This window comes from Natrix helvetica, assembly GCF_964273705.1.
Source record: "Natrix helvetica genome assembly, chromosome: 5".
Classification (NCBI taxonomy): domain Eukaryota; kingdom Metazoa; phylum Chordata; class Lepidosauria; order Squamata; family Natricidae; genus Natrix; species Natrix helvetica.
Genome location: NC_138551.1, coordinates 148,788,556 through 148,812,880, shown reverse-complemented (window position 1 = coordinate 148,812,880; position 24,325 = coordinate 148,788,556). Strand labels below are relative to the sequence as shown.

Below are 24,325 nucleotides of genomic sequence, written 5' to 3'. Positions count from 1 at the left end.
GAGGCTCAATTTTCTTGGACTTTCTCTTTCAACAGGAAAAAGTTTTTCGACTTTGAAGAAACCGAACTGGGGGAAAAGGCCTGGTGGTTGTGAAAAAATCACTGGAAGCAGAAATTCAAACTTACAAGGGTAATGTCCCTCTGCAACTAGGATTAATAAGCTTATCGGTCCCCCCACTCCCCTCAAAGTGTGATATTCTAATGGCTGACACCCATTAAACGAAAAGTAGCAGCAGTGTGCCCACCCAGCCAGAAAACATATGTCTTTCTTGCCAGGCTACAGAGATTTCAACCGTAGGGATTAAAAACAAGAGCATAACCTTTGTCTCTGATGGCACCAGCTGTTTCATTCCAGCTGGCAACATAAGTTTTCCAGGCTGCTGGGTGGATATCTGTGGTTCAAAAAATAGAAACTCTCTATTATAATCTACGGATTATACAAAGCCTCGGCATGGATGAGGTCTTAATTTTCAAGTGGACATCTGTTGGAGGCTGTGGAAGCCCCGGTCCTTTGAGAGCTTCTCCAGAACTCCAGCTTCTGCTCCCTTTGCATCCAAAACACAGAAAATATCTGTCTTTGCAATGAAAAAAGAAGAATTATCGTACTCTAATCTCTGGATTGCCTTTCTGTCTCACCTCCTCCAGTAGACAAACCGATCGACTCAAAGCTGCCTTGACAGCAAAGAGAGACCCAAACATTTTGCATCACAGCGTTCTGTTGGATAAATGTTTTAAATATTTTGCATTTGGAGGGCGGCTAAAGGCATGAGCTGGATGAGGTTTGCCGGCCCAAAATTAAACCAACACGTGGAAAGCGTTTGGGGGGAACCACAACCCCTTTGACAGTTTTTGATGTTATGCTCCCATTTTTGTAATCGCGGCAAAAATCTTTAGGATTTCAACACCACTCCGACATTAAAGAAGGCCACAAGATGGACAGGGTGGGTCAAAAAAGTCAACCCATAATCATGTGAGGAAAGTCATTCCCCTTTTAGATGTGGCACCCCCAAAAAGAGTCAGGGCTCTGATCAGGCAGTTCTGGCTACCATACCTTCCAGGAGAATGTAGTGCCTGCTTGTTTGTGGCGCTTTATTTGTAAAACCTTAGAAGTTGGCCATCTCTGTCCATGGCATTGATATTGCTCAGATAAACATTTGCAGAAAAAAAAATTGTCATATGACACTTATAACCCACTAAATTTTTGCCTATCTCACTTTATTCTTGTTTATTCATTTACTTGGTTTTGGGGCATCCCCTTTTGACCTCAGCTTCATTTATGCCAGCGGTGTCCAACTTTGGCCCCTTTTAAGACCTGTGGACTTCAATTCCCAGAATTCCCCCGACAGTCAGCCGGGGAATCCTGGGAGTTGAAATCCACAGGCCTCAATGTGGCCAAAGTTGGACACCCCTGATTTATGTGTTTAATTATAGCCTAAAAGGAAGAAATGCAAACCACCAGGCTCAAAACAACCTCCCTATTTTAAAAAAATGCTAACATTTGTGTATGCATAGTAATTTTATATTTCGGTATATATATAATATTGCATAATAAAATTAGAAGTGGAAAAAAAATACAATTATGTATATCTAAAGTGTGATACCTTTATTAGAATTGTATGTAAAGTATGTTGACCCAAACAGTACACTGCCCACCAGGTATTTATGGATGTTTAAAGGAAATATCATAAATAAAATTATATATGTATGTGTATGTGTATATTCACAGTATATGTATATATATCTATGTACAGTATATGTATAGTTATGTGTATGTGTCTGGGTCTATGTAAGTATATGTATATGATGTATATGTACATGTCTATGTACAGTATATGTATATGTATACCTATGTGTCTGTGTCTATGTATAGTATATGTATATATGTATGTGTATATCTGAGTATATGTATAGTATATGTATATGTGTGTGTGTGTCTGTATGTGTAAGTCTGTGTATGTGTATATGTATATGTCTGTCTCTATGCCTATGTACAGTATATGTATAGTTATGTGTATGTGTCTGGGTCTATGTAAGTATATGTATATGATGTATATGTACATGTCTATGTACAGCAGTGACGTGCAGTCAGGTGAGGCAGGGGAGGCACAGCCTCACCACTGTCATCATGAGAAGAAGAAAAAATGTAAAAGGAAAAAGGTGAGAGCTGAGGTCAGGCTGAGCTAGTTGCTGCCTCACCATGGATGACTCTGCTTAACTGTTTAAAAATGTCTCTAAAAAAGCGCCCTCTACTATGAGGCAGGAGAACTGCATGCCTCATCTAGTCTGACTTTAGGTGTTTTATGTTCACTTGAGCAGAGTTAAGCAAGGGTAAAAGCCTAAAAATTCCTGACGTAGATGAGGCACGCAGTTCTCCTGCCTCATAGTAGAGGGCGCTCGTTTGGGTGGGGCTTCTTCAGAAGACCTGAGGCAAGAACAGAGTTGAAATCCTCTCTGAAGCAGCTGGAAAAGGTACGTGTGGGTCGGAGGGAGGGGGAGGAATTCAAACTTCATCCTCCTGGTGTGGAGTTTTGGGCAAAGGCTGGAGGGAAGGACAGAGTCTTGTGTTCTCCCTCCCCAAGTGTAGTTTGATTGCAGGCAGAGCCACGTTGCCTTTTCAAACCTGTAATCAGTGAAGCTGGGCTGGATCCTTCCGGGGCTGGGGGAAAGTGTGTGTGCTCCAGTATGGCTCTTTGACTGGCTTCCTGCCTCCTCCTGTGGTCTCCTCACTGGTGCTCTTCCCTCCAATCTAACTTTGTGTGCGTGTGTGTGTGTTTGTTTGAGAGAGTGAGTGAGAGAGAGGAAAGGGGATAGGAGAGATAGTCCAACCCAACTTCTGTGTGTATGTGTGTGTGTGTGTGTGTTGTGTGTGTGTTGTGTGTGTGTGTTTGAGAGAGGGGGGAGGGAGGGAGAGAACGAGGAAGGAGGGGAAGGGAGAAGAAAAAGAAAGAAGGAATCTTCTTTCGCAAAGGAGAAAAACAAATGCTGTCACTTTAAATCGGAACTGAGCATGCCTGGCTGTGGAATTCTCAGAGTTGAATTCCACAAGTCTAAAAAAATTTGAAACCCACCACTGTGTCAGTGCCTCACCAGCCATAAACTTCACTGCACGTCACTGATGTACAGTATATGTATATGTATACCTATGTGTCTGTGTCTATGTATAGTATATGTATATATGTATGTGTATATCTGAGTATATGTATAGTATATGTATATGTGTGTGTGTGTCTGTATGTGTAAGTCTGTGTATGTATATATGTATATGTCTGCCTCTATGCCTATGTACAGTATATGTATATGTGTCTGTGTCTATGTATATGTATATGTACAGTATATGTACAGTATATGTATGTATAAATGTAGGTAGGTAGGTAGGTAGGTAGGTAGAGACAGATAGACAGACAGATAGATAGGCATAGATAGACAGACAGACAGATAGATAGGCATAGATAGATAGATAGATAGATAGATGATAGATAGATAGATAGATAGATAGATAGATAGATAGATAGATAGATAGATAGATATAGTTAGGCAGGCAGGCAGGCAGATAGAGACAGATAGACAGAGAGAGAGAGAGAGAGAGAGAGAGAGAGAGAGAGAGAGAGAGAGAGAGAGAGAGAGAGAGATGATAGATAGAGATAGTTAGGCAGGCAGATAGAGACAGATAGACAGACAGATAGATAGGCATAGATAGATAGATAGATAGATAGATAGATAGATAGATAGATAGATAAATAGATGATAGATAGATAGATAGATAGATAGATAGATAGATAGATAGATAGATAGATAGAAAGAGATAGGCAGGCAGGCAGATAGACAGACAGACAGACAGATAGGGACAAGAATAAAATCAATTGTTGCTTTCTGAGGAGGACATTTTTGGGGGAATGGGGGGGGGGGAATGGCTCGGCTTCTTTAAAATAAAATATATAATTACCTGCTAAACCATTAAAGCCTAACAGATGCCATTCTTTTGTGCACGGGGAGGGCAGAATCCACACTGTCTCATTTTCTGACATAATTTTGGGGAAATTATGGCCTAAAATTGGAGGGGCCTCGTATATAGGATGATGATTACATCCTACAGGTGTGCAGGTACATATTACTCCTTGCCTACTTTTTGGGGAGGTGTTTAAATTGGCACAGGTTCCAGAGCTTTTAAATTATATTGTAAATTATATTGTATAAATTATATATTTAAAGCTGAGGTGAATTTATGAGGCACAAAAATTCCCCCCCCCAAAAAAACACAAACACACATAATACACCTCCCCACACTTTCTCTCACCTGAACCCTTTGCCTCAACTAGGGGCGTCTGGTCTCCTAGCAACCTCAAGATGGCCTCCCCGCCCGGGCGGATCTCTGGTTCTTGTAGTCTCCGCGGCCTAAGCCTCTCAGCATGGCGTCCCCGCTCGGAACTACATTTCCCGAGAGGTACCGCGGGGGTGCGGTGGGGTGGGGGGAAACGAGGGAAGCGGAGGCCAGGCGGGAACGGCGTCTACCTGGGCGAGGTGAGAGGCGGCGCCGCGGGGGTCGACGGGAAGCGTAGTTTCCCGCCCGATGCGCGGGCGGGCCGCGGCGAGGCCGTCGGGACTACAAATCCCAGGGAGGAGCAGGCGGGCGCGAGGTAGGGCCGCCGTCTCAGGGCGGGGGGTACGAACGGGAGCCGGTCGCGCGGTTGGCGGCCGCCGCCAACGGCTGCTCCTGCGCCCGCGCGCTCAGGTGAGGCCGCGAGGGGGTGGGGGCGCGCGATGGGCGGAGCTAACGACGGCCCCGCCCTTTGGGGGGCATCTCGGGTCCGAGGGAGTTCCTGGAGTGGCTTATGGGGACAGGTGTCCAGCTCTGGCCCCCGGGGAGGGACGGCATGCCAGTTTCGCCTGCAGGGCGCGGGATTACAGCACCCATCATCCCCTGCCCCCCCTCCAGGGTATGGGGCTCCTGCTCCCCGCCAACAGGCGTGCAGAAATCGTGCCTTCCTCCTTATGCAAGGCTTTGCACATGCGTAGGGATCAATACCCATCCTCCCCTGCCTGCTTGACCACTTTAAAGCCTAGCACCCATCCTCCCCTGCCTGCTTGACCACTTTAAAGCCTAGCACCCATCCTCCCCTGCCTGTTTGGCCCATTCGAAGCCTAGCACTCATCCTCCCCTGCCTACTTGGCCCATTCAAAGCCTAGCATCCATCCTCCCCTGCCTGCTTGGCCCATTTAAAGCCTAGCACCCATCCTCCCCTCCCATTCAGACCCATTTGAAACCTGGCACCGACCCTCTCCTGTCTGCTTGGCCCCTTTAAAGCCTAGCACCCATCCTCCCCTGCCTGCTTGGCCCCTTTAAAGTCTAGCAGCCATCCTCCCCTGCCTGCTTGGCCAGTTAAAATTAGCACCCATCCTCCCCTCCCACCCAGTCTCCTTTAAAGCTTAGCACCCATCCTCCCCTGCCTGCCTTTCCCAATGCTAGATCAGTGGGACTATCATACCCATCCTCCCCTTCCAGCCAGTCTTGATGCGATGCTTTCCAGATCTGGGGGAATGCAACATCTATCATCCCCCATCGACTTGGTATGAATTGTGTTACTTTCCTAGGGAGGTGAGACCACTTTGCCCATCATCTCCTATGGCACGGCCTCGGCCGGCCTCTTCTACTTTCCCATTCAGGCCCAACTAGAAGTGCATTTCCCATCGCTCCCAGCCAGGCTGACCTGGGAGTTGCTATTCACACATGTAATATTACATCTCTGTCGCTTGGGAACTCCGCTCTTCTGCTCGGTTGTCTTTTAAAAAGCCTTGGCGATTTTTAATTTGGGGTCCAGTTTTTTGCTCCTTTTTATATACTAGCTGGATATCTGTGCTTCGTGACGAAACTATGTGATCGGGCAGTGCAGGAGAAATTCAGTTCACAATCCGTTGGCTCAATGGTGGCCGGTGATTGAAACACAGAAGGGAATATCGCTCCGGTCACCTTGAGTCCGGATGCAGTTCCATAGGTGGAAGGCGTAGACATTTTGGTGAGGTACCAACATTTAGCACTATAAGGAGCCCCAGATCGCTCCTGAGTGAAGGAGTGGAACGTCTGCTAGTTGGAACTGAGGTAACGGAATGTGAGGCAACTGGCAGTTGGAACAGAGTTCTTTTCAGGTGGGGAGGGAGAGTAGAACACCTTAGCATCAGAGCATGTTAATCACTGTATAAGAAATACTAATGATCTGACGGTCATTTTGAAAAATCCTTTCTTAGCGAGCACCTAAGAAGCCAAGAGGAACCTATGTGCCAAATTTCAAGTTTGTAGACTTTATGGTTCTGGAGATTTTGTGATGATGCGTGAGTGGCATTTGGTTTTTATATAGATAGATAGATAGATGAGGAGGAGGCCAGGGTGGGGAACTCCCTCCCCACAGCCATCTGAGCTGCTCTAAAACTTAGTTTGGGCTGAAAAAGCAGAAACAGGAAATTGCCGCTGGAGAATGACTGACCCTTTGCAGCTGGTACAGAAAGGAACTAGCTAATCAGGTGCGAGAAACATGAAAAAATCCCCCACCAAAATGCAACTGACATCCTAAGTGTTCAAAGTTACACTTCCTTTCCCTTATAGGGCCAAAGGCCACCTTAAAAGCGATGTCACCAGACTTCCTGTAAGTTAGGTTGGTGGCTTCTTCAACCACTTTCGTCTTCTAAGGAAACAAGCAATGCCTTTTCTCTCGATTTCACTTTTCGGGGGACAAAAATCTGTAGGTAAGGCGGGGTTTTAGGCTTTCCTCCTTCTTCCCTACCTTCATGAGAACTAGCAACCAGAAGGATAACACAGCTGGGTAGAAGAACACAGGATCTCGAGGTAGCTAGCCACAACTTTGCTAGGTGGACTGTCTCAAGTGTGACATTTCTAATTGTCAAAAAGGAGTGGTAACATATCCCGTGTGGGATAAAGTGCTATGTTTTGGCCCCCTTTAGAATTTCCAAAAGTGGATTTTTTTCCTTCGGAGAATGAAGTTCCTGAATTGGTCAAAAGAATGCAGTTTGGTATCTTCAAGAGAGGAAAAATTGTGGAATTAGCAAACTAGAAGAATCAAGAATCAGAATAGAGCTGGAAGGGACCTTGGAGGTCTTCTAGTCCAACCCCCTGCTCAAGCAGGAGACCCCATACCATTTCAGACAGGTGGCTGTCTAATCTTTTCTTTAAAAACCTCCGAAGATGGAAACACCTACATTTTCTGGTGGCAAACTCTTCCACTGCTTGGTTGTCCTCACTGTTAGGTTCTCCTTAATTCCAGGTTGCTTCTCTCCTTGGTTAGTTTCCATCCATTGTTTCTTGTCTGCCCTTCTGGTGCTTTGGAAGATAAGTTGAACCCCTCCTCGTTGTGGCAGCCCCTCAAATACTAGAAACCTATCCCAAAGGGAGAATAAAACCCAGGATACATTTCTGAGAGTCTTTATCGCTTCTCTAGATTTCTTGGGGAAAATCCTCTATTATTTCATTGAAGTTCGTGCAGGCTTTTTGTACCTTTGAAGGCAAAACAAGCGCGAAAGAAATGCTCGGTGTCTTTTGAACCCAATTCCTGGAATGACTCAAGGAAGGCGATGAGTCAAAATCTGGGCAGGGTAACTAGCTCAGCAAGTTCTGGAAGTCTGGCAAACAGTTGTAAGAGAAAGGACACCTCCAATCGGCCTCCGTTTCCAACAATTGGTTGAAGTTTCCCAAGGTACCAATAGCTGCTTCACCTCTTGAGGTTTCGTTATTTTTAATACACGGAGCTCAACAATTTCATCACCCCCGTGGTGCTATGGATATAATTTTTTAGGAAAAGCCCCACGTGCCGGCGTAGATCATCCCCGATGAATGCTCTGCTACCTAGGAATTTGGCGAGGCGAGCTGCAGCTTTTTCAAATTTTTGCAAACTTTCCAATTGGTTGCATCCAGTCTGGCCCTCGGGTCATTAAGGAAAGAAGCAGAGCAGCTGTGACCAAGAGGGATTTACCTGAGCCTTGGAAAACTTTGGCTAGATAATTGAAAGATCGGGGAACCGGTTGGTTTTGTTGGCCTTTTAAAGATTTGAAATGGGGGGGGGGGGGGAATTTTGTTGAATGAAGCTTGTGGTCCGTGCCTTCCTTCCGGGCCCTGGCTCTAATCACCCTCATTTATATTCCAAATTAAATTTATCTAACCGATCCGTTTATATTCTTTCCTCTGATTAATTCCCTCGCCCTTGAGTTTTGCGATGCGCGACGATGATTTTTTTTTTTTGACGTGCGTTTTGAAGCTGCGGCTTCGATGTTCCCAGTTGTGGCGCGAAAAGCTTTCCTTGAAAGCTCAGAGATGTGTGAGTCTCCTTGTGGGGTGGAGGAACAGAGAGTCCGCCTCATCCACGGAGATGTCAGCCTTGGAATGGGAAGAGGGACTCTGAGAACGCGCAGAAGGCGACCGAGGAAGGATGGGAAGGAGGGAGCAGCAATTCCAGTGTGTGAGAAAGACTTAAGAAACACTCCAATCTGGCCTCACACATACACTAGCACAGGGGTTGGCAACGTTAAACACTCAAAGCGCTACAAAAGTCATAACCGGAAGCCCCCCGTTCAATTCTGGAGCTGACCGGAAGTCTGGTTCCCCCACCATAGAGTCTCCTCCTAGCGTGGCATCCTTTTTCCTCTACCTGTCCTAACCGAAAGCCCTATCAATTGTGGTGCTGACCGGAAGTCCAGTTCCCTCACCATAGAGTCTCCTCCTAGCGTGGCATCCTTTTTCCTCTACCTGTCCTAACCGAAAGCCCTATCAATTGTGGTGCTGACCGGAAGTCCAGTTCCCTCACCATAGAGTCTCCTCCTAGCGTGGCATCCTTTTTCCTCTACCTGTCCTAACCGAAAGCCCTATCAATTGTGGAGCCGATTGGAACTCCCATTCCCTCACCATAGTCTCCTCCTAGCGTGGCATCCTTTTTCCTCTACCTGTCCTAACCGAAAGCCCTATCAATTGTGGAGCTGACCGGAAAACCTGCCCCTTGCCGTAGAGTCTCCTCCTGGCGCGCCCTGCTTCCCCTCCCCTAACCGGAAGCTCCTCTCAAAATTGTGGTGCTCACTGGCGATAGGGAGCCGTAGCAGAGGGATGAAAGAGCCACATGCAGCTCCGGAGCCATAGGCGGCTCCAGAGCTGCGGGTTGCCAGCCCTGCACTACCGTATAGCAAAGAACCGGGATTCCTGCACAAATATTCTCCCCCGTGTTACACCAACACAGCTGGCCCTGCGCCATGCCTACCAGAGATTTTCCCACCATAATTTTGCCACGCCTGGTTGTTAGAACCAACCCAAACTGGGAGAATTTTGAAGAAACCAGAGCTGTAATCCGAAGTGTGCCTGGATCCTTGGAAATATTCGCTTCCTGCTCCGACATGAGCTTAACACACGTACGGGGAAAGCTGTTTTATAGAAACCGAGTTGCTGGCAGTTTTTTTTTTTTTTTAAATTGACAAGCCATTCTTTGCCTTACAATCCCGATTAATGGCCTGCTTTGATCGCCCGGCTTCTTTTAATCAGCTTAACTATTCAAGTATTAGAAATCTTTACCCCTGCTCGCGCACAGCTCGGCTGAGTAGCAGCGCCAGAGAATGGAAGCGCAACGGGTGGGTTTCACTGTCGGTGGGGAAGCACGGAGGCAGGAGGGGCGAGGTCCTTTGTGAAAACTCGGAATAATTTTCCCATTTTCGTTGCCAATTCAGTTGGTTAAAAAGAGAAAAGGATCGATGCGAACGGTCTAATTTATAAATTTGTCCGTTAAGATGACTTTTGGACCCAAGGTGCTTTTTTTTTTTCATTTCTCCGTATACTGTTATCTTACTGAAACTGACGAGTGGCAAGGCGAGATACTAGCCACCGCTTTAGTTAAAATCTTGTGCTCGGCCTGGACAAGACAGAATACAGAATAACAAGAGTTGGAAGGGACCTTGGAGGGCTTCTAGTCCAACCCCTTGCTCTAGCAGGAGACCCTATCGGTTGTGGCCCACCAGCGACCAGTGGAGCTGGCAGCAGATTCGGACAGTGAGGAGGTTGGGGAGGAAGATGGGCCAGTCCTGGAGTCTGGGGAAGGCTCTGATGAGGGCTCTGTGTCGGAGGCAGAGAGAGGGCCAGGGCCCTCTGACAGTTATCAGCTGCCTTCGGAGTCGGAGATCAGTGGGGCAGAAGAACAGCTGGAGCCTGTTTCCAGTGTGCGCATGCGCAGAGTTGCCAGAGGGAGGGAACAGCTAAAGAACAAGGGTCGACTTGGGAGTAAGGCCACAGGTGGACGATGTATGGCCCCTCCCAGAGGAAATAAAAGAGAAGCGAAAGGGGAGTGGAGTTTGCAGGAGACAATTAGCTCACTTCATTGGTTCCTGACTCTCCAAGATTCCTTGCCAAGTTTTGCCGAGATCCGCCTGGCAGTTCTCCAAGCCAGATGAGGTCTGTGACCGTAAATCCTCCCTCGAAAGACTTTGCTGGATGTGAAGGAGCAGAATTCACAGTCAATTAATAAGATGGGGTTTTTGTCGGGACAAAGAGTTTGCTTCCTGCTCTCGGGAAGCCTCGCCCAGAACACTATCCCAGTCTCCAAGGGCCTGAGAAGTTGGCAGGTGTGATCAAAATAGCAGGAGCCCAGGCCGCTGAGATGGCTTTTGGGGGACAAAATAGGCTGCAAAGAAACGGGCTGGTTTTTAGATCACCTTGTGGTGTGCTTTCCCCCCCATTGTGTTTCAGAAGCAGAGGGCTTCTCAATGCTATTTATATCTGTATCCTGCCTCCTTGCTAAATTGTTATCCTAAAGAAGAGGCTGATTGAGAGACCGCTTGGCTCCTCAGTCCTGGATTATTTGGGAACTCTTTCCAAAAATTCCGGTAGTCCTTGATTTACATCCGTTCACTTAGTGACTGTTCAAAATTAGAACGACAAAGGGAGAAAAGCAGCTTTAAACCATCCTTGTGCGATACGTCTCCTAAGCAGGAGACGCTTTGATTCAAGATCAAGTGAGGTACTAACACCACTCTATAAGGCCTTAGTAAGGCCACACCTAGAGTACTGCATTCAGTTTTGGTTGCCACGATGTAAAAAAGAGATTGAGACTCTAGAAAGAGTGCAGAGAAGAGTAACCAGGATGATTAGGGGACTGGAGGCTAAAACATACGATGAATGGTTGCAGGAACTGGGCCTGGCTGGTCTAGGGAAGAGAAGGACCAGGGGAGGAAGGAGAGCAGACTTCCAATATTTGAGGGGCTGCCACAGAGCAGGGAATCAAGCTATTTTCCAAAGCACCTGAAGGCCAGACAAGGAATAATGGATGGAAACTGAACAAGGAGAGATTCAACCTGGAAATAAGAAGGAATTTCCTGACACAACAATCTACCAAAGGAAGAGAAATTGCCTTTGGAAGTTGTGGGAGCTTCATCCCTGGAAGAGACTGGGCTGCAATTTGTCAGAAATGGTGTAGGGTCTCCTGCTTAGGAGGGGGGGTTGGACTAGATGACCGACAAGGTCCCTTCCAACTCCGTTATTCTGTTATTCTTCTGTTAGCCAGAAGTTGTGGGAGCTTCATCCCTGGAAGCTTTCAAGAAGAGACTCGGCTGCCATCTGTCAGAAATGGTGTAGGGTCTCCTGCTTGGGCGGGGTGGTGGTGGTTGGACTAGATGACCTACAAGATCCCTTCCAACTCCCGTTAATCTAAAGCCTGCAATTCAGCCCAGCGGTGAACCGGACAGCCGTTCTGCCCAGCGAATCCAGTCTGTGCGAAGGCGCGTGAGAAATATAGGCTTAGCCAGGATAAAAACATCAGCCGTTCCATCTTGAAAAGAGACAGATCAATTCTCGGGGCCGTAAAAGCAGATAAATGCCAGACCAGCAGCCAGAGAGCAAATGTTCGCCCGAGCCTCTTACAAATTTGTGGCAGGCGAGAAAAATCGCTCCGTAAATAATTCTTGCCTGGTTGATAAGGACACGATCAAAGGAGCCGCGCGGGCGGGGATGTGACCCATCCTGCTAACCCCATCCTTCCTACGACGGGCTCCAGTTTTTCTTCTTTTCTAAACGAGATGGAAGGTAGATCTATTTTGGCACAGCTACTGGCGCGAAATGGATAAAATGGGCAGGTCGCCGATTTCCCTTTGAGACAGCCTTCTCATTTTTCAGGCTGGTTTAAAAAGGAAAAAAAAAACCTGCTTTCAAAATAAACCCGCTTGTCCCCAAATAAAACTGTCACATCTTCTTGGTTAAATTCCAGATTTGGAAAAGGATTCATCAGGCCACTGAACAGCCAGAGGCTCAGTTCAATGGTTTTTGGCAAGCTGGAAGGAATGAAGGTTGTTTTTGTTTATTTCCCCCTGCTGATATTAACAAAAAACAAGACGTTTGTGATACAATATTTGTCAACCCTGGTCTTCTGATCTGAGAGCATGAATCAAACTCCTGGTCCCGAGAAAAACTCCTTTTATTAATTTGCTGTGAATTCTGCTCCTTCACATCCAGCAAAGTCTTTCGAGGGAGGATTTACGAACACAGACCTTATCTGTCTTGGAGAGCTGCCAGGCCGATCTCTGCAAAACTTGGCAAGGAGTCTCACGAACCAATTAAGCAAACTAATTGTCTCCTGCAAACTCCACTCCCCTTTTGCTCCTCTGACACCTCTGCCAGATGTGGGCAGTGGACTCTTAGAACAGAGATGCTTTGTCTATTTAAACCTACATGTCGCAGTTGTTCTGACTTAGGCTTCCTTAACGGGCATGAAGCAAAGTCTGGGTCCCGGCAAAACCTCTTTTATTTACCCGACTGTGAATTCCTTTCATTCACAGTCAGCAAGGCTTGGCAAACAGTGTTTCAGAGGAATATTTATCAACACGAACCTTATCTCACTTGGCGAGCTGCCAGATAACTAGTTTCCAAACACTTGGCACCGAGTCTCTTATCGTCACAAACAGAACTTTCCACTCTTGAAACAACCGAAGGCGCTAATTGTTTCCTGCAAAAGCCCCCTCCCCGTTCGCTTCTCTTTTGTTTCCTTGGGTGGTGGGGCCAATCACCTCCAAGGTGTGGCTTTACTCCCAAGTCGACCCTGCTTTCTTAGTTGTTCTGGCAGCTCTGCGCCTGCTCACACTGGGAACAGGCTCCAGCTGTTCCTCTGCCTCATTGCTGTCTAACTCCCTCCCTGCCTCCGACACAGAGCCCTCGTCCGAGCTTTCCTCAGCCCCCAGGACTGGCCCATGTTCCTCCCCAATCTCCTCACTGTCCGACTTTGCTGCCGGCTCTACTAGTCGCCAGCAGGCCACAGCAGCAGTCCGATACAAGTCTGATCAGAGCTAGTAGCCCTTTGATCCTAGGATTGAGGGTTTTTTTAAAAAAAAAATCCAAGTCAATGGATTGCATCAAGGACCCTTAATCTCCTGCAGTTTTGCAAAATGAGAAATTTCTATGCCTCTCCGTTTGATGCACCCAATAACAGGAAGCCATCCGAGCCCTCCGCTTTCACAGGCCGCAAAGCTTTGATGCGTCTCTGATGTGAGAGTGGAAACGGTGTATTTTCACTCCGTTCTTCACTCCCCCCCCCCCCCTAATGCCTTCGCTTGGTCCTTGACGCGATAAATTCCCAGGAATAAAACAACTCCGTTCTGTTTGGTTTGAAACTGATGGATGCGAAAAGCTTTCATTCCTTCTCTCTGTGCTTCGCAAGCTGCACTTGGTAATTTTGGGGAGATTAAAAAGATGCTTCATTTTCTAAAGATGGGCGAGAAAAAAGGACGTTCAATTATCACTTCAAGGAGGCCCATCTTCCCCCCCCCCAATTTGGGGCTTATCAAAAAGCCAATTTGTTCTCATGTACTTCATCAGATTCCTTTTCGCTTTATTATTATTATTATTATTCTTTTTCTTTTTTAAGCCTCTCTCTTTTAATTTGATCAAAATTGCCTTTTGATGTTTCCTGAAATTTGCTTCCCAATTGTGCATGCCAAATTAGAAATTAATACCGCCACGCGAATGGCTTCGCAAGAGTTGTTATCGTTCTCGGGAGTTTTATAAGACGTAACTCATTTTGGGTCCCTTCGTTTTGGTTTCTAAGGTAGGAGAGGGGTGGAAGAGCTTGGTTTTGCAACGGCTTGGGACTGTTTGCAAACTCTCTCTGATCACCCCAAGTAACCAGGGTTTTTCATCCTTCTCAAAAATGTCTGTTTTTCATAAAACTTAGGTCGAAAGCTGATAATCCAAATTGGGAAGTTTTGCATCCTTGGGATTTTCCCAAGGGTTGATTCATACAAAATTGCTAAAAGTAGATTTCTTCTTCTGATGTTTGCATGTCCAGGCTGGGTGTGGCTGGATGTGCAAAAAGCTATTTGAACTAGATGACCTACAAGGTCCCTTCCAACTCTGTTAATCTACCTACCTGCCAGCCTAACTGCCAGCCTATATATCTAATCTATCTACCTATCTAATCTATCAATCATCTATCTATCTAATCTATCTAACTACCTACCTACCTACTTATGTCTCCCTCCCTCCCTCCCTCTCTCTCTCTCTCTCTCTCTCTCTCTCTCTCTATCTATATGTCTGTCTCTATCTATCTATACCTACCTATGTCTCCCTGCCTGCCTATGAATCTAATCTACCTATCTAATCTATCAATTATCTATCTATCTAATATATATATCTACCTACCTACTTATGTCTATCTATACCTACCTACCTACCTACCTATATATGTATAACTATCTATCTATCTATCTATCTATCTATCTATCTATCTATCTATCTATTTATCATCTATCTATCTATCATCTATCTATCATCTATCTATTTATCTATCTGTCTATCTGTCTATCTAGCTATCTATCTATATTTATCTATCTATCTATCTATCTATCTATCTATCTATCTATCTATCTATCTATCTATCTACATGTCTGTCTATCTATCTATCTATCTATCTATCTATCTATCTATCTATCTATCTATCAGATTAAAAGAGTTGGAAGGGACCTTGTAGGTCATTTAGTCCAACCCCCTGCCCAAGCAGGAGACCCTGCCTACACCATTTCTGACAAATGGCAGTCCCACAACTTCCGAAGGCAACTTCTGTTCCTTGGTGGTAAAAAAATTTGAATCCCACCACTGACTGCAGCGTGAATGGGTTCTCAAAGCATCCGAATGTAAATCACGTGACTGTAGGGGTGTGTGTGTGTGCAACAGTCGTAAGTGTGAAACGTGGTCATGAGTCACTTTTTTCCAGCACCGTTGTAACTATGAACGGTCGCTAAATGAACTCTTGTAAGTTGAGGGCTACCTGTATTTCTTACCGTTCTGCCTCTCTTTTGCTGAATATATGTTGCATTTGTGCTGATAAATAAATAACGAGGCAACATTAAAAAAATGGCTTTCTGCCTGGATGGCTCCTAGGGTGAGCCGATAGACAGAAAAGGGAAGCAGTATGCTCCCTCCCATATTTGGGCATACCAGGGGTTGTGACGCAATACACACACACACACTATATATATATATATGTATATGTATATATATATATATATGTGTGTGTGTGTGTGTATATATATATATACACACACACACACACACACACACATATATATATGTTGTATTTGTACTGATAAAATAAAGGGAGACCAGTATAGATCCATTTCGAGCTATTTAGCTCTCATCAGCTAGCCATACCCTTACTGGGATTCGAACCTGGGCTGTATTATACACTAGGCAAGAGTCTTAGCCACTATGCCACAGGTTTCTCCTCCTTTATCAGCTGAGCCAGGGAAATAAGAATGTGTTTGTGTTACATACATACATACACACACATAATATATTCTTTTATTTTCTTCGTAGGCTTTGCTCCATCTTAGCCATGGCCGTGCCCTGCGTCTTCCTTCTAACTGTGCTGGGAGCAGAAGTCACCAGCAAATCCACTGACAGCTTGGTAGGTATGGCTTGTGGCTGTTGGCTGAAATCTTCTATATGTATAAAAATGGCTGTGTGTATGTGTCTTCCAGCATAACTCTGGAACGCCTCAAACAATTTCAACCAAACGTGGTACACAGATGACTTACTCTCTGGAAAAAAATACTGTGGGGGTAAGACACCCCTAAACACCCCTCGGTGTCTGTGTTCTGTTAAGATACAGCCTGTTGTGCCTTAAAACGGCTTCTACTGTACTGCCATAAAATGGCTTCTACTTTACTGCTGTAAAATGGCTTCCACTGTACAGCACACTGGAGTTGCCCTGGTAACAGCTTCACAGTACTCCACCAGGGGGCTCCCTCTGGTAAGGGGGGAAATCCAACATGAGAAATTACATTTGGTCCGGACATTTTCCCCCTATAAATAAATAAATTCCCAGGCAATACCAGGTTATCGGCTAATCCAAAATAAAAAGGAAGAGATTGAAAATCGAAGAGAGAGGCTCAGGTTTAGCCACTGAAACTCGTGACCTGGAGACAGGAATTTTATAAGTAGCATAACCCACTGTTGGCTCATTGGCTGGTGGGTTGATTGACGGCACTACTCCCGGGCTAAGTTACGTCTCTAACAAGCCACATTGGGTTCCTCTTCTCCCTACTCTGAGGATGCTACGAGGGAGGTTCAGCCATCTGTTCCTCCAGCGAGTGTCCCTAATGTGGCTCTGGAAGACCGCAGGGTCTTAATCCTGATTTCCACTTGTGATTACTGATCACTCCAAAGGATATTAAGTCTGTAGATCGGATCAGCCTGGATTTGTGAATGAGAAGGCTGTTTGTTTGTTTTTAAACTCCCCCCCCCCAAAAAAAACCACCCCTGTTTTCTGTAGAAATCCTCTGCCACCTCTATGTGAATAAAAGAGGAATTTGTTTCCAGATTGCAAATTGAAGATATGACAGATTTACAGAGTTCAAAAAGGACCTTGTAGGTCATCTAGTCCACCACCACCCCCGCTCAAGCAGGAGACCCTACGCCATTTCTGACTGATGGCAGCCCAATCTTTTCTTGAAAGCTTCCGGCGATGAAGCTCCCACAACTTCCGAAGGCAACTTCTGTTCCACCGGTTGATTGTTCCCACTGTCAGAAAGTTCCTCCTGATTTCCAGGTTTAATCTCTCCTTGTTCAGTTTCCATCCATTATTCCTTGTCTGGCCTTCGGGTGCTTTGGAAAATAGCTTGGGAAACCCCCCCCTCTCAGTGGCAGCCCCTCAAATATTGGAACGCTACTCTCCTGTCTCCCCTGGTCCTTCTCTTCACTCGGCTAGCCATGCCCAGTTCCTGCAACCGTTCATCGTATGTTTCAGTCTCCAGTCCCCTCATCCTCCTGGTTGCTCTTCTCTCTAGATATTCTGTTGATCCACCAGGCAGCCCGGGACCTTGTTTCAGAAGGATTTCCTTACTAGATTTTTCAAGGCTTCCTACAATCTAATGTAATGCAATCTAATGAAGCAATGGATGGAAACCAGTGGTGGGTTTCAAAAATTTTTAGAACCTCTTCTGTAGGTGTGGTCTGCTTTGTGGGAGTGGCTTGCCAGCCATGTGACCGGGTGGGAGTGGCTTGCCAGCCATGTGACTGGATGGGCATGGCCAACTTGTAAAATGTGGTGAAACTCACTTAACAACGCTCTTGCTTAGCAACCAAAATGTTGGCTCAGAAACTCTGGCATTTGAAGCACGCAAGTCTTAAAGCTGTCAAATTACAAGACCCTTGCACCTTTAACCCTTTAGAAAAAAAAAACCCAGGGGTGCTCAAACTTGACAGCTTTAAGGCTTGTGGACTTCAACTCCCAGAATTCCTCCTCCAGTCATGTTGGCTCAGGAACTCTGGCATTGAAGTGTGCAAGTCTTAAAGCTGTCAAGTTACAAGACCTTGCACCCCTAACCCTTTAGAAAAAAAACTCCAGGGGTGTTCAAAGTTGACAGCTTTAAGACTTGTGGACTTCAACTCCCAGAATTCCTCCTCTCGCTCTTCATCTTGATGATGTGCGGATGGGCGGGGGGAGGCAGCTGGAACCGTTTCTAAATGGCACGGTAGATTTGTGGAACCTCTTCTATAGAAGAGCTTAGAACTGGCAGGAACCCACCCCTGATGGAAGCCAATCCAGGAGGGAAACAACCTAGAACAAAGGAGTAATTTCCTGACAGTGAGAACAATTGACCAGGGGAACAGCTTGCCACCAGATGTTGTGGGTGCACCGTTTGTCTGGAACGGTATAGGGTTTCCTGCTTGAGCAGGAGGTTGGACTAAAAGACCTCCAAGATCCCTTCCAAGTCTGTTGTTCTGTACTGCCCTCGCTGGAAGAGACCTTGGAGGTCTTCTAGTCCAACCCCCTGCTTAAGCAGGAGACCCTACCTGCGCAAACGGCGGTCTAGTCTCTTCTTAAAAGCTTCTAGTGATGGAGCATTCACAACTTCTAGTGGCAAGCCGTTCCGCTGGTTAATTGTCCTCACTGTTAGGAAGTTTCTCCTTAGTTCTAGGTTGCTTCTCACCCAGCCTCATACGTCACTCACTTTCTCTTTCTCTCCCTCCTCCGGACCAGTGGTGGGTTGCTCCCGGTTCAGCCGAACCAGTAGTAGCAGTGGTGGGAGGCTCCGCCCACCCACCCAGATGCTTCCGCGCACGCATAGAAACGTTGCGCACGAGCGCGCATGGAAGTGCGCCCGAACCAGTAGTAAAAAGGTTTGCAACCCACCACTGCTCCAGGCCAGTGGTTTTTTTTCCATTTTGGCAACTTGAAGATGTGTGGACTTCAACTCCCAGAATTCCCCAGCTATGCTAGCTGGGGAATTCTGGGAGTTGGAGTCCACACGCCTCCATGTTGCCGAAGTTGAAAAACACTCTTCCACCTGGACAATGCCTGACTTAATCCCTCCCAGTATGATTTTACAAAGGCTGAATTATATCCCTTCTACCGGCTCGTAGGTGACTCACTGCATTAATCTTGATTTACAGCATTTCCAAATCGGGGCAGGTTAGATTTCTGTTCGAGGAGCAGCAAGAATTCCCCAAACCGGTAACTTACAGTCTGTTCTGAACAGAAATTGCTCTCATTTTTTTTTCCTCTAAAAAGGCAAGAAAAGATTTCTTTCCTTGTCAGAATTTCCCGGCCTGGTAGAGCTACCGTATTGTTCAGAGTATAAGACCAGCTTTTTCCCCAAAGAGGGTGAAAATTTGGGTGTGTCTTATTCACCGAATGTAGCCCTGTTCACCCTCTGGCTCTCACCTTTTGGTCTCTGTCTCCCAGCAATTTGCCTCCTTGCAGCCAACAGTGAACAGCCTGTTTCAGGTTCAGCACAGCCTGATTAGCACAAGCAGCTGATTGTCAGTTGGAATCGCTTCCCGACCATCAGCTGTTTCAGTCTGCAGGGATTGCCATAGCCTATTACCGCCTCTGCATACCCCATTTTTCTGCCTATTTTGATCCTCGCCGCCTGGAACGGGTGGAAAATTGTTCGCGCGGAACCCGAAAAATGGGATGCGGAGGCTGAAAATTTTATTTATTTATTTATTTATTTGCACTTCTAGACCGTCCCCTCTCCCAAAAGGGACTCGGGGCGGTGTACAGTCCACACAGCAAATACATCATCCACAGTAAAATTCATTAAATAGATAAATATGGAGGAGGTTAAAAGAATTAAAAGAACTGTACAGCAAGAATATAAATATGGCTTTAAAACCCTAAAATCAATTAAATTTAAAACAATACCCTTAAAATACCGGTTAAAAATATATTTCCAGGAGGTAACAGTTATAACAGTTATAATTATGCCAGGCCAGCTAATCGGAACAGGTGAGTCTTCAATTTTTGTCGGAAGGAGCGGAAGTCCGTGGTGGTTCTAATATCGGGGGGGAGGTCATTCCAGAGGGTTGGGCCCATCACAGAGAAGGCCCTACTCCTTGGCGCCGCCCGCTGGCATTGCCTAGTGGACGGCACCTGGAGAAGCCCCTCCCTGTGAGAGCGAATTGGCCGCAGGGATGTATGTGGGAGGATGCGATCCCGCAAGTAACTAGGTCCTGTGCCATGGAGCGCTTTAAAGATGGTGATCAGAACCTTGAAACGCATCCGAAAAACCACAGGCAGCCAGTGCAGCTCGCGCAGGAGTGGTGTTACGTGGGAGTATCTGGTACTCCCCATTACAACCCGCGCGGCCGGGGTGTGCCGAGGCAGCAACAGGCTATGGCAATCTCTGCAGCCTGAAACAGCTGATCATCGGGAGGCCCAACCAACAGCTGCTTGTGCTAATCAGACTGTGCTGAAACAGAAACTGGCTGTTTGCTGTAAGGAGGCAAATTGCTGGTAGGCAGAGAGGTAGATTTTTTTCCCCTTGTGCTAATCAGGCTGTGCTGAAACTGAAACCAGCTGTTTGCTGTTTGCTGCTAGGAGGCAAATTTCTGGGAGGCAGAGGCGGATTTTTTTTTCTTGTTTTCTTTCCCAAAAGCTATCCTCTGAAAAATGTTCTCCCTCTGCCTCATCCATCTCCAAATATAGGCCCTAGTTTTGGCTCCGAGATTCAGAAGTATCCAAGCCATATTTTATTGTTCTTTTCCACATTTTTTGAAATTTAGATGCCTTTTTTAGGTTGCACCTTGCCGTGTTCAGAATAACCCAAATTTAAATTCAGCTGACTTAGTTTAACGTCATCTTTTAGGCCGCCATTAAAATCTTCTGGCAGCCGAAGATAGGAGCAACATCTTATATATATATATATATTTCTCCTAAATCAGCCGTTACGTAGAATTTTTTTTTTGTTCGATCAGAGGCACCAATACAACAAATAGGACCTTAAAACCGGTCTTTATTTTATGCAAGCTGTCTTTCTATCGGCGGTGGCGTAGGCGCCATCATCTTGTTTTTTGCTTCTGCGCATGCGCATAAGCCACTTTTTCCAGGACTGTCGTAACTTCAAACACTCGCTAAATGAACTGTTGTCAGTTCAAGAACTACCTGTCTTCCTCACGTCAAAGTTTGCCCAAAGTTATCCCGGGAACGGCAAGTGTATATATCTTCATCTCTCTCCGCTTTTGAAACCCCAAGCCCAGTGCCCCGGTTGAATTATTCTTTTGTCTGTGCCATCGATCAATTCCAGAGCCCGCCGGCCGTACGGCGTGCTACAACTTCAAGAAGAGGAAAATACCGTTCGAGATCAGCAGGCCTTAAAGCATTCGAGCGAGTAAAGCTTGCCAAGAAGACAATAAGTCTGCGTGAAAAGCTTGGCTGGAGATCGCCGGGCGTTTGTGTTCTTGACAACTCATTTAGAAGGGACGCTTTTCCCAATCGATCCCACCAATCTTGGGGAACGGGGGGTGAAACCAACTTGGGGGAGGGAGGGGTCTTGCCTTGGAGCCCCGGCCGAGCCGCAAACCTCACTTACAAAAGGCGAGACCACGGTGTTCCCCTCCTGGGGAAACGGGGCTCCAGATGGTCAATCAAACAGCAGCTTTCACAGTGGAACACCGCAGGAACGCGGAGAGCTTATTTTATGCCCGGCGCAGAATTCTTTGCGGGAAGAGAAAATGTGCTTTTTAAATGTTCGTGGTGAGCTGGCTGGGATGGCGTCCAGCCAAATGACTCTGGGCAGGAAGTCAAAAGGAAACCGCCGACAATCAAGATGGAGACTGGATGGGTTTTCACTCCGGTGGGGAAATTTATTTATTTATTTATTCATTTATTATTTATTTATTTATTTATTTATTTATTTATTTATTTATTTATTATTTATTTATTTATTTGTCAAACTAGCTGTTAACCATGCGTGGCCCGGGTATTTGTTTATCCCAATCATAGAGTTAAATGTAAAGGTTCCCCTCGCATATATGTGCTAGTCATTCCCGGGAGGGGGCGCTCATCTCCGTTTCAAAGCCGAAGAGCCAGCGCTGTCCGAAGACGTCTCCGTGGTCATATGGCTGGCATGACTCAACTCCCGAAGGCGCACGGAACGCTGTTGCCTTCCCACCAAAGGTGGTCCCTATTTTTTTCCACTTGCATTATTTTTACGTGCTTTCGAACTGCTAGGTTGGCAGAAGCGGGGACAAGTCACGGGAGCTCACTCCATTACATGGCGCTAGGGATTCGAACCGCCGAACTGCCGACCTTTCTGATGGACAAGCTCAGCATCACTGAGCCGCCGCGTCCCTCAATCCTGTATTAGACATTCACAAATGTCCAGACCAAACATAATTTTTAATGTTGGATTTTTTTCCCTCACCAGAAGGAGCCTCCTTGTGAAATACTGTGAAGCCGTTACCATGGCAACTCCACTGTGCTGTACAGTAGAATCCAGTTTATGGCAGTACAGTAAAAGCCGTTTTAAGGCACAACAGGCTGTATCTTAACAGAATACACACATGCAGAGGAGCAAGCGATTACAAAACGGAGTGCTAAGCAAACGAAACTTTGGAAAAATGCACTGTTTATTTCCTCTTTGCACAACTAGGAGTCGGACGCGGAATGCTGTGTCGATACAATGGAGGCCAACAGCACCTGTCTCGCCAACAGCCAATGCACTCCAGGTAGGCCGTTAGCGTGGTTGGGCCTGCGGGGGGGGGGGAGCAGCATTTTCATACCCGGAGAAGCCGATCCCGAGGACAGATGGCTTTCTCCATGGTCTCCTTCCAGCGGCAAGGAATACCGCCGCTTTTCAGCCTTCCGCCCGCTTTAGCGTTGTGAAAAATCTTATCCCGTTCATTTGTTTGAGCTCCCACCCACTTTTCAAAAATCCCTCCTGGAATCAAGGTTGAAATTAATCAAGCGATACCAATGTTTTTTAAAAAAAGTTTTGGCGCTATCCTCCTGTGGGATATATATATATATGCTGGTTTTGTTGTATTTGGGTCTTTTCCCGTGTAAGGTTGAGATTGTCTTTGCAACCCGTGAAAATCTACAAAAACAAATATACATATACATACATATATATATATATATATATATATATATATATATATATATATATATATATATATATATATATATATATAAATATATATATATATATATATATATACATACATACACACACACACACACACACACACACACACACACACACACACATATACCTACATACCTACATACACAAATGTTGTATTTGTGCTGATAAATAAATAAAGGGAGACTAGTATAGATCTATTTCAAGCTATTTAGCTCTCATCAGCTAGCCATACCCTTACTGGGATTTGGGTTCAAATCCCAGTAAGGGTATGGCTAGCTGATGAGAGCTAAATAGCTTGAAATAGATCTATACTAGTCTCCCTTTATTTTTGAACCCAGTATATTCCCCTTCCTCCTTCATTATTTCAAAACGGCAAGCTCCTTAGACGTAAAGCTAAAAGATGAGCCCACTTCCCCTTCTCTTTCTCGCTGCCTTCATGCCCTAGTGAAACGAATAGCTGTTTGTTTCTTCGCAACGTTTATTTGCGGTCCGTCTCGCCGAGGGGCTTGACGTTGGAACGGTACGGCAGTAGAAGGCTAAGTCGAGGTGGTAAGGTTCTGTATCTAGCAAAGTTAATGGATCAAAGGAAGAGGGAGGGGGAAAAAAAGAGAACTTTCTCTGTTTTCATTCTTTTCTTTTCTTTCTTTTCTTTTTAAACGCTGTCAAAAATCACTGCCAGGTTTATTTCTGCCACTACAATAAAATTGCAATGCTGATTTTCAGTACAAGGGAGATGAAAGAACAGTGATCCTAAGTTGGGTTGAAAGGGGAGGTCTGCGCCTATCCCTCCCTCTCTCCTTATTTCCAATTCATTCTTTCCTCCCTCCCTTCTTCCCTCCCTCCCTCCCTCTTCCCTTCCTCCCTCCCCCATTTCCAATTCATTCTTTCCTTCCTCCCTCTTCCTTCCTTCTTCCCTCCTTCCTTATTTCCAATTCATTCTTTCCTCCTTCCCTCCCTCTCTCCCTCTTCCCTTCCTCCCTCCCCCATTTCCAATTCATTCTTTCCTTCCTCCCTCTTTCCTTCCTCCCTCCCTCCTTTCTTATTTCCAATTCATTCTTTCCTCCCTCTTCCTTCCTTCCTCCCTCCCTCATTTCCAATTCATTCTTTCCTCCCTCTTCCTTCCTTCCATCCTCCCTCCCTCATTTCCAATTCATTTTTCCCTCCCTCCCTCCTTCCTTATTTCCAATTTATTCTTTCCTCCCTCCTCCTTCTTTCTTTCTTTCTTCCCTCCCTCCCTCATTTCCAATCCATTCTTTCCTCCTTCTTCCCTCCCTTCCTTCCTCCCTCCCTCCTTCCTTATTTCCAATTCATTCTTTCTTCCCTCCCTCCCTCTTCACTCCCTCCCTCCCCCATTACCAATTCATTCTTTCCTCCCTCTTCCCTTCCTTCCTCCCTCCTTCCTTATTTCCAATTCATTCTTTCTTCTCCCCTCCCTCTTC

At 46.0% G+C, this 24,325-nt stretch overlaps 1 protein-coding gene across 1 annotated transcript in view; it reads left to right on the top strand.

The window, feature by feature from the left end:
• Positions 1-4,623: 4,623 nt before the first annotated feature.
• LOC309393170 (uncharacterized protein C1orf159) overlaps positions 4,624-24,325 on the top strand; it is a 39,082-nt gene continuing 19,380 nt past the window's right edge. Inside the window, exons 1-3 of the mRNA XM_081955077.1 lie at positions 4,624-4,728; positions 15,829-15,919; positions 22,392-22,467. Of these exons, the coding sequence (XP_081811203.1) occupies positions 15,848-15,919; positions 22,392-22,467 (148 nt within the window). The 5' untranslated portion in view covers positions 4,624-4,728; positions 15,829-15,847. The remainder of the gene's footprint in view (positions 4,729-15,828; positions 15,920-22,391; positions 22,468-24,325) is intronic.